At 41.0% G+C, this 17,473-nt stretch overlaps 1 protein-coding gene and 1 long non-coding RNA gene across 2 annotated transcripts in view; one reads left to right on the plus strand and one right to left on the minus strand.

The window, feature by feature from the left end:
• Mreg (melanoregulin) overlaps positions 1–10,559 on the minus strand; it is a 58,356-nt gene extending 47,797 nt beyond the window's left edge. The window contains exon 1 of the mRNA XM_003474208.5: positions 10,380–10,559. Within this exon, the coding sequence (XP_003474256.1) occupies positions 10,380–10,474 (95 nt within the window). The 5' untranslated portion in view covers positions 10,475–10,559. The remainder of the gene's footprint in view (positions 1–10,379) is intronic.
• A 336-nt stretch (positions 10,560–10,895) lies between these two features.
• Positions 10,896–17,228, plus strand: LOC106028700 (uncharacterized). Its single transcript, XR_002792390.2, has 4 exons — positions 10,896–11,088; positions 14,415–14,544; positions 14,643–14,891; positions 16,001–17,228. It is a non-coding gene; the product is annotated as an uncharacterized LOC106028700 (long non-coding RNA).
• The last annotated feature ends 245 nt before the right edge of the window (positions 17,229–17,473 follow it).

Below are 17,473 nucleotides of genomic sequence, written 5' to 3' on the forward strand. Positions count from 1 at the left end.
AGGCCAGCCTTGGCTACATAGCAAGTTCAAGGCTACCTTGAGCTACAGAGCAAGACCCTGTCTCAAAAAAGCAAACAAATTAACTAACTAAAAAGAGTAAGTGCACATAACGGAATACACTACAAAGCAGTAAGAAATAAAAGTAAGCTACCATGACATGGATAAATCTCACAAATGAGCAAGCAAAGTGAGGTGTACCGGAACCCTCATGGGTCACCCATTTCTGTAAAGAACTGGGGGGTGCTGTTTTGTGACAATGGGGATTGAACTCAGAGATTGCACAGGGTGGACACGCACTCTACCACTGAGCTACACCCATCCCTCAGTTCTGTAAAGTTTAAAAGCAGGTAAAACTAGAGCACATCTTTAAGGTGCATATGGAGCTGATAAAGCTGTAAAGAAAATGAGGAAATTACTCTCATAAAAGTCTAGATGATATCGAAGCAGCAATGCAGGACTGCCAACAGTGTCTCTTGCCTGGGTGATGGCCGTGGAGCGCACACTCTGTAACGACTGCTCACGCTGCACAGACTCTTGTGTGGTTTTTTTTATATCACAGACACAAGTCTTCAAAAATTTAAAAAGGTAATCATTATGTATACCTAAAATGTACCAATAAACTTGAATTTTTTAAATTAAATTAAATTTTAAAATTAAATTTAAAAAGCTGAGGTAATTCGGGACAAATCAAACAATACAAAACACATACCATCTTTGAATATACACTGTCTCATTAAAAAATATGTCAGACGTGAACAAGAAGTCACCAAGAAGCAAGCCCTTCCTGCAAACTGGTGCCATGAGCAGGCCACTATGGAGGGAGCCACATGCCAGCCCCTTGATTTAACAAGATATATTATGTAAACCATTTTGGATTTACTATTATCTTGTTTTGAAGTCCTATATTGCATTCATTGTTTTATTTTGATTGATTCTATTCTGTCCTGTTTTGCTTGATTTTTACTATGTCTGAAGGTATCTGCAGCTATTCTGAAGACAGCAAGAAGCATTATGGTAACCATGGTTGATTTCCTATTGCTTTGAAGTCCTGTGTCATTTACACTGGTTTGTTTTGACTGGCTTCATTCTGTTTTGTTTTGCTGGGTTTTATTTTAAAATAAAAACCAGGGATTTAGTTCAGCAGCATAAGTGTTTGCCTGGCAAGTACAAGGTCATGAGTTCAACCCCTGATGCAAAAAAAAAAACATATATGTATATATATATATATATACACATATATGTATATATGTATATATATATATACACATATATGTATATATGTATATATATATACACATATATGTATGTATGTATGTATTAAACAGGCACAAAAGAATAGAGTGCATAGTAAATAAATGACACAAATATAAGTCAAATTAAAAAGGATTTCACTCTCCAATAAAATATACTATTTTAAGCAGAATGTACTTTTTTGCTTCTGTAAATGTGTATATATGTTGGTGGTGGTGATGGTGATGGTAATAGTGTTTTGGTACTGGGGATTTGAACCCAGGAGCAGTCTACCAATGAACAATAACCCAGTTCTTTTGATTTTTTTATTTTAAGATATGGTCTCCCTAAGTTGCCCAGGCTGGTGTTAAATTTAGAACCCTTCTGCCTCAGCCTCCCCAACAGCTGAGATTATAGCATGTACCACCTTTCTTGGCTAAGCAGAATGTACTTTTTAAACAAAGCATAAATCACTTCAAGATATTTATGTACAAACATACGAAAATGAAACGTATCATTGTGTATAACTAATACAAATTTTAAAAAGTATCTAAAAATTCTAGGAAACCTGGATCACATGATGTGTAAGAAAAAGAAATTCATCTTCTGGGGAACTTCCAATGTCAGTAAGACTGACGAATACAAGTTACAAAAAGCAGAAGAGGGATGCTATGTGTTGACAGGAAATAATACCTTTAAAAGTCATCCTCGTGAACTGTGAGCAGCTGACTTCCTATAAAGGGTCAACCTCCTATTTACTGAGCCTGAGGCCCTGCTCCAGGAACAGCCCGAGATCTCCTTTGTCTCTCAAGAAAGTTAAAGTGCCAACTTTGGCGTGGGATTCTTAGAGCAGGCACAGGTTCTGCAGTAGGGTTCTTCAAGCCTTTGTAGGCACCTCCTGTGAATCATTACCTGGCCCCAGGGCTACCGGTTGTAAACTGCAGGTTGCTGCAGGAAGCCAGGGATGAAATGTGTCAACTTTTCACAATCTGCTGAGAGGCCAGGCTCCAGCAATCTGGCAACATGTTGTGAGGTAAAGAAATCAGCCCATCTGGACCCTGACTGAAGAGATCTTGCTGACACTAGTACATTTGCCAACACTTTTTGAAAGCCCTTCTAAGAGTAGAAGATGATCTGGTCAGCTCAAAAGGCATATGAGAGCACATAGTAAAATGAAAACCTCCACATGAGAGATGACTGTACTTCTAAAATTCCCTTTCAAATGTCTTGAGACCTCCCTTACCCCTCCCTTCCTTCCTACTGACACCTGATATCTAGCCTCAGTAGAGGAAAATGGGCCCCATGCTTCTGGACCCCCTAACAAGCACAATTCAGGGAACGTGATATTCCAACCATATATTTTCTAGCACCTACCACATAAGCAGCTAGTGGCACACCTCCCTGCATTTTGGAAGGGCTCTGCTCTTTCTATGGCATTGAAATGTAACAGGACATGAATCCCAGCTAAGCCAGATATGCCTTTGAACCAGCTACTGAAGCTCTCTGTGCCTCAATTTCTTCAACTATGAGGTAGAAATCACAGATATCATGACAGTCCATCCTCATCTTTGCAGATTCCACTACTCACTAAAATTCACCTGTAAACCTAAAATCAATGCTAGCAACAGTTTCAAGGACCCTGGTGGACATGTTCTGGGCAGTAATAAACCAAGGTAAATATTCCCATCTTCAGTTGGACAGGCAATACTCTGCCTTCCTGTTTCAGCTCTCATACTATAACCAAATCTTTTTTGTGGTATAGTTAGTGGTATATTTTATATTTTTATACTTCTCATTGGTGATTTCACTATTTAGAATGTCCTTATAAGTGTGGTACTGACATACTAAAAGGCTCAAAGTAACTTGGCAGTACATGACATTTACACTGCAGCCAGCTCCCATATGCTCCATTTCAACCTCCTGCAGCCCTCTGATGTCTGTCCTAGATGCTATGTGGCAGTAGGTTCTATGGTGTCAGAGGACTTAGCCTTCTCTCTGCTTACAGGTAAATGCAACTGGGAATCCAGGTCACAACTCATGCTCAGGTAGATTTTTATAGGGCACGCTTTTATCAATGATGGAAGAAACCCATGCTACAAAAGCGCAATAAAGACTAGTGCTTTGAGCTCCTCCAAAAGGATTCTGTACTGGTTTGAATAGTGTACCCGAAACAGATACCCAACTGCTAATCCCTGGTACCTATGAATGTGGCCTTAGTTAGCAAGTGAAGCTCTGCATATGTAATTAAATGAAGGGCCTTGGGATGAGATCATCCTGGATTTTAGGTAGATACTAATTCCAATCATTGATGACTTCATAAGGAGAAAGAGAGATTTGAAACTCAAAAGACAAGAAACACACAGAAGACAGAGACAAAGACTAAAGCTATAGCGACACTAGCCATGGTACGACAGGACCTTCCCCCCACCTCCACCCCCCGCCCCGCAAAAGGTGGCATCAACAAAAAATGGTTCACATCGGGCATGGTGACACATGCCTATAACCCCAGCTTTGTGAATGGCTGAGACAGGAGGCTTGCAAATTCAAGATCAGCATGGGCAACATAGTGAGACTATGTCTAAAAGTATGATCAATAACTACTAGTGAATATTTAGATTTAAATATTTAAAACGCACTATAACGAAAGACACACTGCCATTAATCTCTCTCAAAATAATTCTTCTCACATTGAACACATTGATTTTTGCTACTCTCTGAAGCAGTCTGGGAGTCCACTTCCATGAGGGTCTTCAGTTGTGCCATCACGGCTGCCTTGTGTCTGAAACCAATTCAAAACACTTACATTTCATGGCCATCATGACATTGGGGACAGCCAGAGGTCACACAGTGCCAGTTCCCGTGAACATGGTAGATGAGGACACACTGTAAAATTTTTATTTGATAGAAGTTGCCACACTGGAAGCAACTAACATGGCAGAGGATGACAACATTGACCCATTTCTCTGACCATTTCTTATACACATCATTTCTTAAGCTCACTAAGAAGCTCTTATAATATGCAGAGTCTACTATAGTGTTCCTGAGTACAAACTCAGCTCACACAATTCCATCAAGTCAAAAAACAATATCACCTCAATGTCAAATTGTGACTCACACACTTGTTTCATAGGAGAAGAACTGGGAGATTTCCACTGAAAACTCTAAACTCTGGTCTAGGGATCATAACCACAGATTCAAATTTCATCTCCCGTGATACTAATTTAAAAGCTGGACTCTGAAGCAGCATGATCACAACACTCCAACGAACCTGATAAAATTTCATGTTACTTCACTGGTAATGACACATGATTCAACACACCCTTTAAGCCCACCCTCTTGGTTAGGCATGCTGGTGCACACCTGTAATCCCAGAACTCGAGAGGCTGAGGCAGGAGGACTGCTGCAAATTCAAGGCCAGCCTGGACTACAAAACAAGACCATATCTCAGAAAAGTCAAAAAAAAAAAAGGACTAGAGATGTAGCTCTGTGGTAAAGCACTTGCCTGTGTGCAAGACCCTAGGTTCAATCCCCAGCCCTGCAAAAAGAAAAAGAAAGAAAGAAAGAAAAAAAGATACTGAGAAATAGGAAGAAAATGTTCAAATGAGAAGGGAAACAAGGAAGGGGAGACAGAGAAAGGAAAAAAGGGACATGAAAAAAGAACAGAAGAAAAAGTGAAAACATGACTTGTAAATAAAAAGGGAAGAAGAGTTGAAGGGCAGGGACAAGAACAGCAAAAAAAGAAGCAAGATATATTGCGCATGGGTACTGGCTGGGCGTGGTGGCGCACATCTGTAATCCCAGCACTCAGGAGGCAGAGGCAGAGGCAGGAAGATCACGGTGAGTTCAAGGCCAGCCTGGGCAAATAATGAAACCCTGTCTCAAAAAGAAAACCAAAGGGAAAAAAAAAGATATATTGTGTACAGGTGCAAATTCCATATGATGAATGTTATCACTGTATACATCTAAAATGTACCAATATAAATAAGTACATTCTCTAAATCCTAGGTTACTCATCCATAAATGAAAAAAACTAACTCCTGTCTAATTTGGTCATTGTGGGAAGTAAACTACAATGTACATATGTAAAGAAATTTTGAGCCAGATGTGTTGGTACACGCTTGTAATCCCAGCTACTGGGAAGACTGAAGCAGGAGAATTGCAAATTCATGGCCAACCTGAGCAACATTTAGAGACGGTCTCAAAAATCAAAAATTAAAAGACTCGGAGTGTAGCTTAGTGTTAGAGCACTTGACTAGCACAAGCAAAGCATGGTAGGTTCAATTCCAAGCACTACAAAAAAAGGAAGAAAGGAGAAGGAGCGGGCAGAAGAGTGGGAAGGAGGGAGCGAGGGAGGACACTTGTGCAAGAACCTGCATGCAGTATGCAGCACGCATATAAAGTTTAAGAATGATGAACAGATGGACGTTAAAATTTCCCTTTGGGGGTAGGACGAGGATAGCACTGGGGAATATGTGGGAAATTCCAACTCTGTCATTAATATTTTCTTTTTAAGGTGGTTGCCAGGCTTGTGAGTTTCTCTTATATTTGTCATAGTATTTGGCTTTAAATAATTTTCAATATACACACATAGTAAGAATAAATAAGTGACAGTTTTTATGGTAATTATTATTCATCAGAAAGTATTCTGTTCTTGCTCGCGGGGCACATGGTCTGGATGTTAGAGGGGATGTGAAGGTGAGGAAATTCAGCCTCTCCGATCCCAGCAAAGAGGTCTGATCTTGCCACTGTTGCAGCACCTACCTCATAACTGTGATATGAGGCAGAAGGGAGAAGGAGCCCAAAGAGTAAAAACCAGGAAAAGAGACACTGGGGATCAAACTCACAACCTCACATCTGCCAGGCAGGTACTTGTGCCACTGAGTTAAATCCCCTGCCCTACACTGTAACTTTTTAGGGAGAAAATTGGCTGTTTTTGTGATACTAGGGATTGAACCTAGAGAATCATTGAGCTACATCCTCAGTTTTGTTTTGTTGTTTTGTTTTGTTTTGTTTTGTTTTGTTTTGTTTTGTTTTGTTTGAGACAGAGGTCCCACTAGATTGCCCAGTCTGGCCTTGAACCTGGGAATCAGCCTGCCTCAGCTTTCTGAGTAACTAGGATTACAACTCTCAGCTCTGAGGAGAGTTTTGTAAAATGTGCTTCCACTAACAATGATGGCATGGGCAAAGATATCACAGTTTGATGAGACCGATCACAGGCAAAGAGACAGAGAACGCAAACACAGAAGACCCCAAGGAAGAAGTGATGTAAAAGAAGTGATAAATGGTCAGCACAGTACACTTCATGTACACTGAGAAAACAACACCCAATTTCTTCCTCTCGGAGCAATTTTCCTGGAATCATACAGGAGGAGAAATCAGATTTCAGGATTTAGTAAATGACAGAAACTACCTAAATGAGCTTGCCCATGAAGGCCAGCTAATCCCTCAATCCCATCTCAAGTATAAGCTTCTACAGCTGTGCCCTTCAAGAGCAGCCACCAGACCACTTAACGGCCAAGCCAACTGGAATTTTTATTAAAATGCAGATTCCCAGGCTCTACCCTAGACCTTTGGGATGGGTCCCCAAAGCTGCAGTTGTAGCAAGCTGACCGGGTGATTACAGAAAAAATTAATAGTAGTGTAGAAGGAGATGGAGGATGCAGTTGACAAATCTTTAAAGACATTTGTGCAATACAAAGGACAACATCTGGGGGTTTAGCTCAGAGGTGTAAGCGCCTGCCCGGCACGTTTGAGGTCACATGCCTGTTTTCCCAGCAGTCTAGAGGCTGAGGCAGAAGAATTGTTGCGAGTTCAAGACCAGCCTGGACTACAAAATGAGGTCAAGGCCAGTCTGAATTTTAGAGTGAGACCCTGTCTCAAGTATATATATATAAAATACAAAGGACAGCAGAGAATGTTCTTTGAAGGCCATGGTGACATTAAAACGAATTGTTAGTCAAGGACTCTTTAGAATATTTCTTAAAAAAAGGGAAAAGGAAAACAAACTAGCGGGTGAAGGAAGCACAGATGTACAACACAGAGGGTACAAGCTTTCCCCTAAAGGTTCAAGGTTCCAGAAAAAAACAAAAGGACCCAGGTCAAAAATGTAAGTTGTGGGGCTGGGGATTTAGCTCAGCGGCATAAGCACCTTGCCTTGCAAGCAGACAGTCGTGAGTTCGATCCCTGGTACCGATAAAAACGAAAAAGACAAAAAAAAAACCAAAAAAATGTAAGTTGTACTGTCAGACCGGGGAACAAGCTAAGATCAAGCATTGCTTTTCACAATTTAACAGAGTCCCTCATGTTTAAGAAAGGACTGGAGGTGACTACACATAGATGATAAGTATTGTTTCCCCTGACACCACCTCTTCTAGGCCTTTGGGAATATAATAAAACTTGAAAACCATTCTTGTAGACAGCAAAGCATACGTTAAGAAAACAAAAAAGAGGGGTGAGGATTTAGCTCAGCAGCTCAAGTGCTTGCCTGGTAAGCACAAGGTCATGAGTTTGATCCTCAGTACCAAAAAAAAAAAAGATGCCTGACCACCAGGCATGATAGCACATGCCTGTATTCCCAGCAATCGAGAGGCTGAGGCAGGAGGATCCTTGCAAGTTCAAGACCAGGCTGGGCTACAAAATGACCTCAAGGCCAACCTGAACTGCACAATGAGACCCTGTCTCAAAAAGATGAAGATGAAGAAGAAGAAAAGAAAAAAATGTCCGCACAAAATATTTTTTAGATGTGGGGGAAAAAGACACAAAGAATGAAGCGCTCGATAAAATAACTCAGACCATCTGAATTCACCATATGGCTATTTCAAAACCAGTCTCTTTGGGAAACTAAGAGAGAAACTAAATGGAAAATCCTCAGAAGTTAAACCTACTGGCATTAATATGGCCCATCAATTCTACTCCCAGGGCTTTATCCATGGGAAACCAGATCAGGCCACACAGAAACATGTAGACACATTCACAGCAGCATTATTCAGAATGGCCAAGAAGTGAAATAACCAAAATATCCATCAGAAAATAAACAAATATATAAAATGTGATATACAACAGAATATCATTCAGCCATGAACAAGTGACATGCTGATATGTGCTACAGCATGATTTTTTGAGAATATTACACTAAGTGTAAGAAACCAGACATCAAAGGCCACATATTGTGTGATTCCATTTATACCAAATGTTCAGAATAGAAAACTCTAGAGTGCCAGAAAATAGATTAGTGGTATCACACACACACACACAATAGCATTGTTCCACCTGCCCATTAATAAGCTGCTCTTATGAAATAGGTATACTGAAATGGTGCCATATGGGCACTAACCCACATGAGGCCAGTTCACTCATATTCACATGCTCAGAAGAATAACAATGATAATTAATAATAACTAAAATTTATTGTTTATAATGTGCCAGACACTACATTCAGCACTTGACACACATTATCTCCTTTCATTTCTCACTGCAGTCCTTTGAGATATATACTATTATCATCTCCATTTTACAGGTGAGGAAATTAAAGCACAAATAAGTTTAATAATTTATGCTACTCGCCCAGTTAGGTGATGCAAACAAGGCAATCTGATTCATTATACTATGCTATGCTGCTCCAACCGGCCCTGTCGCCTTAAAATCACTTGCACAACTCACTGATTTGCATCTACTGGATATAGCCAAGATACAAGAGGGTCTAGACTGTAAAAGAGCCACAATTGTTAACTGAAATAACAATCCTGGACAGAACACTAGAAGTACCCAAGGCTCTGAGGAGGAGACCAAGAGAAAGGCTGAATGAATGTCAAGGTAACTAAAGCTTGCAAGTTGAGTCTATAACTCAAAGCATGAAGTTCTAGATTCTTACTCACCACCTTTTAAGCTAAGGGTAGATGACTTATGTTCTCCCTACCCACAGTAATCTTGAAATCTAAGTAAGCACTATCAGAAAAAAGCAGTAAAAAATGGTGTATCATATGTATATATATTACACATGACATTCCTGTGTGCCCACTAAAGAATAAACAGAAGAGATAATCAATTCTAAGTCCTAAACCACAGAGAGCAAGAGGAACAAAGGGCAATGTATTCAAAGAAGACTGCCTGAGAAGACCTTGAAAGATTAGGAAAAGGCAGTAAGGCAAAAGGTCACTTCTGGAGGCGAGCTTGGAGCGGCTGAAGAGTGGATTGTCCCTCCAGTGCAAGGAGCAGGCTGCTTAACGTATTGGAAAATACGAGTGGACAGGCAGGAAGGAGTTATGTAAGATCTCTAAAATCAGGGGAAGTGTGTGGACCTGATAGAGTAAAAAAAGTTGTGAAAGTGTTACTACATTAGCTGAACATTTCATCAGAAAGAAACTCTGGCTTTAGTATTTACTTACCCAAATCTCAAATTTCACCTTGTCAACTCTCCTAATTTCATTTTAAATATTCTGTTTCTACCTCTGTTATCTACCTCCAAGAAATGATCTAGTGGAGTCTTAATTTCAGGGAAGTCGAGGTATAAAAATCACTGCTTAAAAATCACAGGCCTAAACAAACTATACTGTAAGATTTGTTCACAAAGCATGTAGCTAATAAGCATTACATCTTGTCACATTTCATAGTTTAACCTTAATGAATCAACATCCTACTGAATGAGCTGTCCCTGACACAGTATGCATTTCCTCATGAAAAAGATTTCCTCGAGCTGAAGTCCTGAAATTGTTTTCTTTTGGTAATAAAATTGAATGAGCAAGCATCCAACTATTCTGCTGAGCGTCACAGATACCCATAGTTGCCAACTTCGCTGTAATAAACCTCCCGAATACCCAGTCGCACTTGTTCTATGAAACCCCGAGGGAAACGTCTCTCTCGATCATCCCTGTCCAAGCACTGTCCCCGATTTCTTGGCACTTTACACAGGCATCTACCTGAGTCTCAGCTGTCTCCAAGGATTTGTACTTTCAGGCGAAACAATCTTACCCAAAGAACCTGTAAGTCTACAAAAATCTTTCCCAAGACACCTGGCAAAGGACCAAGGCTCTGAGCCCATCTCAGTGTGACCTTTACGGCAAGCCCACCGTCCCAGTGCAGAGGGGCACGGAGGGATCCACAACCGCGGTGCCTGGCTGCGGCCAAGTGACCCCAGATCGCGGCGCACCCACCTGACCAAGGGCTCCTTCTCGGGCAGCGAGGGCTCCTCCAGGCACCGGCAGTGGCAGAAGCAGCAGGCGGTCCGCAGCCAGGCCCTCAGCCCCATGGAGAGCGCGGGTCCCCGTGGGCGCGGGAGTCTGAGCGCGCGATCGCGCCTGGGACGCGGCCACCCCGGCGTCCAGGTGCGGGGACAGTTGCGGCCACTGCGGGTCGGGCCAGTCCGTGCGCATCACGCCGAGGCCAGGGAGGCGGACCAGGCGGAGGCGCTCCACGGCCCAGAGGTGCAGGCCGCGCGCCTCCCCGCCACTCAGATTTTGTTTGGAGCGTGTGTTTGTGGGGAGCTTCTTTTCTCCCTTTCTTTTAATTCCCCGGGGCGCAGACAGGAGCGCATGCGCCCCAAGACGCTCCGCTGCTGCCCTCTAAGGAGAAAACTGGGACTCCAGGCGCAGCGCGAAATCCGAGGTCAGCCCCTGGCGGCCGCGGGGTCTGGAGGTGGGCGGCGAGGGGAAGCCCGGAGCCCGGAGCACGAGGCCGGCTGAATCTGTGCATACTTTTTATTGGCTTCACCGCAGGAGGAAGTAGACGATCTTCTTCGCCACCCACTCATCCTTCCGCCTTCAAAGCAGAGTTTAGACATATTTTTGACCTGCCAGCTCCACGCTGAGTACAAATTAGGACAAGATTATGGATTGATGCATCACAGACAGCATGTCTTTTGAGGTAAAATGTACATAATATAGGATTCGAAAAGAAAAATATTTTTCAAACAGCCAGTCCTGAAATAGCCACCTCAAAATGGCAACAATGTGTGAGTTTCCAGAGCTGTTTGTGCTATGTGCATGTATTGATGGGGTTAGGCATAAGGGCGTTTTCTACGCTGGTACGCATTGTACATACAGTATATTTAACACATAGCTTCCTCCTTTTTTACCCAGACCGCAGCACGCTCTACACGTTTCTGCCTCTGGCTTGTTTTGTTCACTAAATCCTGGGAACCACAGGATCAGTGCACATTTCTACACTTTTAACAGCCCCATACTATGAGTTCTTATGGATACCCAAGTATTATTTAATCAGACCCTTACTGATGGGCATTCAAATTATTTCCAGCCTTTTGTTATTAAGGTAAGGATTTAGGAAATATTCTTGAACCAGTGTAGGTAGGCACATCTGTAAGAGTATCTATTGAATAAATGTTTGGACATTGATGTGCAGAGTAAAAGGCCCTTTTAATATTGATTAATCTTCTCAAATTGCTCTCCAATTAATAATCCCAATGTACACTCTGAAATACAAAAACGTTGCCCTAAACTCCACCCATTAATGCAAAGTGCAACTTAGTATTTTGCCTTTGCCAATTTGATTTAGCCAAAAAATGTTTATTGAGTATCTGTTATGTCCCAGGCATATTTTGAAGGCAGGAATATAACAATAAAGGAAACAAACAACCATTGCTCTGAAGAAGTAAACATTCTAGAAGGGGAGGTAGATAAATAAGTAAATTATTTAGTATTCAGAAAATGACATATACTATGGAAAAAACTAAGACAAGAGCGATAAAAATGCCAAGGAGGGCATGTGCACATGCATGTGTGTTGAAGAGGGAGTACACAGTTTTAAATGAGGTGGTCAGAGAAGGCCTCTCTGAGCCTGGACATTTCAGCAAAGACTTGATGATGAGCGCACTACTCATGACTCAAAAAAAAGTACCTTTAGGCAGAGTGAAGGCAATGGGTTACAATCGAGAGGAGACAGAATAAACTACAAGGTTTCTGAGAAAGAATATAGATCCAGAGACCCTGGAGACACGGGGTTTCAGAGATACTAGCAGGAGATGGTGGAAGAGGGGATCTTGTAGGGCATCAAAAAGACTGGAGTTTGCTCCTTGTCAGCTGCTCAAACCTTTGGAGGTTTTCGAATGAGTGACATGGACTGACTTAGAAATAGGTTCCTTTTCCTGCTGTCTTAAGAAGAAACTGGGTGCCAAGATGTGTAGTAGGCAGGTGCCAATGCAGGCTGTGCTAATAATCTCAATGACACACAGAGTGGCTTACAACACAATCATTACAGTTGCCCCAGTAAGCAATGGTTGAACTCTGGATGAAATCTGAACATCAAGCTAACAAGATTTGCTAAAAGATTGCAAGTAAAGTGTGCAAAAATAATACGAGTGACTTTAAGGTTTGGAGTTTATAAACTGTGAAGGCTACAGTTGACTGAAAAGGAGTGTGGGAGGAGCAGGTTTGAAGGAGTGAGGCAGAAAGATGAGAGTTTATTTTTAGAAGCCTCCGAGCTAATGGGAGACTTGTTATTTTTAAAAGTTACTACACCATAGGTCTGTCTTACTCTGATAACTGTATGAAGCTAAGGGACTTACCAAGTGCATTTTCATTTACAAGCCGCTAAAGGACAAGAAAAAATAATATCAGAGCTCTTTGGTCTCTTACTTAGAGAGACAGGATCTTGATCCCATCACTAAATATTAACAAGAAAGGATACCAGCTGTCACCAGACAGCGGACTGTGGTACCAAATCCAAAACCGTCTCTTACCCCTCAGAACTGGTGCTGGATTGGAAGCTGAGTGTTGTCAAAAGCAAACTTCCTAGTGGCCAGAAAATCCCTTAATAGAAACAACTATGTTCTGAAATTAGATTTTGAGTGACACTACTTAGTTCAAGTAGACAGTGGGTGAAAGATGCTGCCAAACTGTGAGCTCAGCTAGGAAAAAGATGAAATCTAAGGTCTGACAACTACTGTTAACGTCTAGAGTTAGATCTGTTGAGAATGGAGAAATTAGAAAAGCATTCAGCTCCTGGGAAATACGATGCTTTTCCTCTTTACTAACTTTGCTTCAGAGATGTCAGTTTTTCTGAAATGGAGCTTTCTAATCTGGAAGTGGAAAGGACAGATTTGTTCCTTCCAGACACAGTTCTGAGACTCAAATGAAATCATTTAAAAACCACAAAGCCTCAGAAATATCAGAACCCAACAATATTTATCAAATCCAAATAATATAGGCCTGCTGGGGGAGTCTGTGCTTAGCTTGCATAGGACAGCATTTCCTCCCACACTTGCACCTTTGTAACCTGTGGGCATCTTCTATGTGTTCTGTTTTAACAAGATATTTACAGAAAGCCACAGAACCATGTCTGTTTAATAAAACTGATCCAGCCAGATAAGGTGCATGCCTATAATCCCAGCACTTGGCAGAGTGAGGCAGGAGGATCACCTGCAGTTCAAAGCCCGTCTGGACTGCAGAGCAAGACCTTGTCTCAAAAACAACAGCAATGTAAGAGAGAAAGAGAGGAAGAAAGCAAAACAGCAAGAAAGAGAGAAAGAAAGAAAATCTGATTCAGAGATTAATGCCTAAGGATCCTGTGTAGTGTATCTTACATTAACAATTACTGTTTCTTTCTACATTAGTTTGAGTTTAAGATGAATTTTATAGGTGAGATATTGCTGGGGTTATAGCTCAGTGGTACAGCACCTGCCTGGCAAGCACAAGGTCCTAAGTTTGGTTCTTGGTACAAAAAAAATCTATAAATGAAATCCTTCCCTTCCCCCCCCCAAAAAAACCTGAAATACTACAGGTCAAGTTCTCTTTGATCCCTCTGTACAGTCCTGATTTATTTTCTACGCTCCCAGGATAATCATTTGCTCCAGGTTGGTACAAACCTTTTTCGGGACATGTATACATATATGGCCCTGTGATATAGCATCTCTGCATGGGTTATTATTACTAGCGAGTTTTTTTAATAAAAATTATTCAAGCTTATTCCACTTAATAATGTATTACTGAACAAATTCTTGTTAGTACACATAATACCATCTCATTCTTTTCAACTGATGTAAGTATTATACTATTAATTTTCAAAGGACTGTCTTATCAGAGTTTTTCATATTGTTGTTCTTCCCAGTTGTTGAATCCCTTCCTTATCTTCCTGTTTTTATAAAGCCCGCCTTTGATAAGGATACCAGATCCTCTAGCTTCAGTTTCCTAGGTAGCTGAGATCATATTTTAGCTCCCCTATTTTCTATTTCACAGGAAAGCAGTGAACTTCTCCATTTTTAGAATGGTACTGGAATGCTTCTGCTGCCTCAGTTGACACCAGCACCAGCAACCGCACACAGCAGCATCTGACATTTTTCAGAAGCCCCTGGGTACTTGATGTCAGGTGAGGCGGCAGTCCTCTGGGGCAACTGGTGACTCATTGACTCCTCAACTGCTTGTTTTCAAGACAGAACTAGGAAATAGATTGACCTCTATTTTTAGATTTCTCCAGGCCAAGAAAAACTACAGTCTTACTTTGAAAATAACTAGTGTACCTTGGAACACCACCACTGCTGAGAGCTGTTGAAGCTGGAAATTGACCACACATGCAAGACTGAAGCATGCCCGTCCCAAGAACAAAGACAAGCCATGTGAAGAAGCTGCTTCAGGCCAGAGAACACCTAACCTCAAGACAATCCTGAACAGTGGTTTGCTAGGACGGGTTGTCATACGACATTAAGTTCCTAAAAGGTATAAATACATGCCCCTATAGTGATGGGGACATTTCTTTTCCTCCCATTACAAGCTGGTGTCACATAATTACTCGCTCAACAATTATATATTGAGACAGGTACTGGGGATAGAACAGAATGTGGGTCCCATTCATGAAAGCAGAGACTTTGTCTTCTTTGCAGTGTCCCCAGCACCCATAGTAAAGACTCAATAAACAGAAAGACATGCTGTACAGTGACACCTAAAACACATAAGAAATGGGTTTTCTTTTCTTTCTTTCTTTTTTTTTTTGGGGGGGGGGTTGTGTGTGTGTGTGTGTGTGTGTGTGTGTGTGTGTGTGTGTGTGTGGTACCGGGATCGAACTCATGCCAGGCAGGTGTTTACACCACTGAGCTAAATCCCTAGCCCAGAAATGAGTTTGATAAGTATAAGAAACAAAAAAGAGCTATTTAGTGTTTGTTTAGAAATTATGTTAAATTTCTTTAGGATCTGTCCAAGTCCAGTAGAGAAAAGCTAAAAAATACTGTTTTCCTCAAAGAAAACAAAGATCTGAACCAACTTCCGCACTGTCACTCACCGCAAGCCACCCACAATGGAGAATCAACATGCCTCATAGCTGTAGAGTCACACTGGAGAGTGGCATGATGATGTCCCCAAAGCAGAAGCCACCCAAGGTCCTCATAGGATCTCTTATTTCTGTTTCTACAATGTCTCTCACTCCTCCTTCTGGCAGCATTTTTGTTTCCCTTTGAAGAACACCCCCCAAAGCCATGAGTTGAGCCTAACAAGGAAGATAATCACATCCATCACCCCCAGCCTGCCTCTAAGGGTCAGACACTGACCAATAGGGCCAATTAAACACTCTGTCCACCATTTTGCATCTTGATGACAAGGATCTAAAGATAAAAAACGATTGCAATTGACACATGAGTTATTTTGGGGATGAGTTATTTTGAGCACCTTGATGAAGTCACTGCCTGGAGCTTTCCTGCTCCCATGTCTCCCAAGGTCAAGAGGTTCTAGTTCTCTAGTTCTCCCTCATTCTGTGGGTTACAGGATTACTGTGAGTCACTTACCTTTTTTCTTTTTTCTTTAAGTTAACCACAGTCGGTTTCTGTTGCTTTCAGAATGTACCTCTCACAGCTCCACTGAAGTAAACAGGCAGGAAGAGAATCGTTGTGACTGGTAGGAAGCTAGTCATGAAAAAGCTGCACTTGCTTCTGGGCCACAAACAATACCGCACCATTAGATTTATCCAGGTGAGACTTTTATTTCCTTTTCTGCTTGACTTCTCCACTCTGAAGAGAAACAGACAATATCTGCCGTCTCAACATCCATCACTCTGTGGTTTCCACGATGCAAAATAGCTTCTACATTTTCACACCATTTTTATTCAGTGCTGCCTGCTGGTGACTTTCACTCCCCTACTCCTCTCAAATATATACTCTAAGAAAAACAATAATCATAGTTTTTGCTCATTCTTCAGTTTGTTTTTTTTTTTATTTAAGGAGAAAAGAAAAGAAAGAAAAAAAAACAGTGAAGGGGTACAAGTTATACAGATTTACAGAAGAAAAAAATGCGCAGTAGGAAATCACTAGTTAATGGATTACATATTGCCATCTTAGAAATAATTGTTCCAGTCACAAAATTAAAGCTTGTAGAGTGGGCATTCCAACAATGATACTGCAAACAGTTCTGTTCAATGATCCAATAAAACTCTGTGATATCATTTTCTATCTTATACATTTAAATATACATGCAGTTATATAGTTTAGAGCACTTTCTTTTCCTCTCTTTTGTACAGTGACTATTACACATTTTGGGTTTCATTGCTCCCACGGTTCTTATTGCTTTTTTGGAAGAGAGTAAAACCAAATGTGACATAACAGAACAGAATCGGTCAAGTCAAAAGGGTGGACATAATAGATAATATAAAAACATAATACAAGGTGATCAACAATGGTTACCATAATGCCTCCCGCTATTTCTAATAGAATTGCCTATATCATTAGTTGTAATACAATTGAACAAAACCGTAAAGAATAAAACCGACAAAACCAAAACATTGGAGATATTGTAGGTCTTCAAAAGTAGATAAAAGTCAACGAGAATGGGCGTTATAATGAATCTCATTATCTTCTCAGCTGATGCCTAAACTTTCGAACCTGATACTATCCAGCAAAACAGAATAGAGGAACCTCAGTCAAAAACAAGATGGTGAGAGTAACACAGGGCTTCAAATCGAGATAATAGAAAGTCAAAGTGGGTTACTATATTATATCCTGCTATATTTTTCCCTTTAATTAAATGGATAAAAATAAAAAAGTAAATAATGGAGTGGAGATTGAGAAAAAAGAGGGCATAACAGCAAAACAGGGCAGATCAAAACATAACCATTTAAGCAGAATAGTGTTTCACCACCAGATAATCCTGACCCAAAAATAGTTACCATATTGACTCCCTCCCTGAAGTCCTTGAGTACAACTTCATATACTGTAGCATTAAGTATATCAAAACAATGTAAAACCATTTAAGAGAATGACAGCATTATAGAGTATTTAGAATCGACTAACAGAAAATGAACAATGGTCTCTGTATAA

This window comes from Cavia porcellus, unplaced genomic scaffold (assembly GCF_034190915.1).
Source record: "Cavia porcellus strain 051 isolate PalLab524CR breed Dunkin Hartley unplaced genomic scaffold, mCavPor4.1 scaffold_26, whole genome shotgun sequence".
Taxonomy (NCBI): domain Eukaryota; kingdom Metazoa; phylum Chordata; class Mammalia; order Rodentia; family Caviidae; genus Cavia; species Cavia porcellus.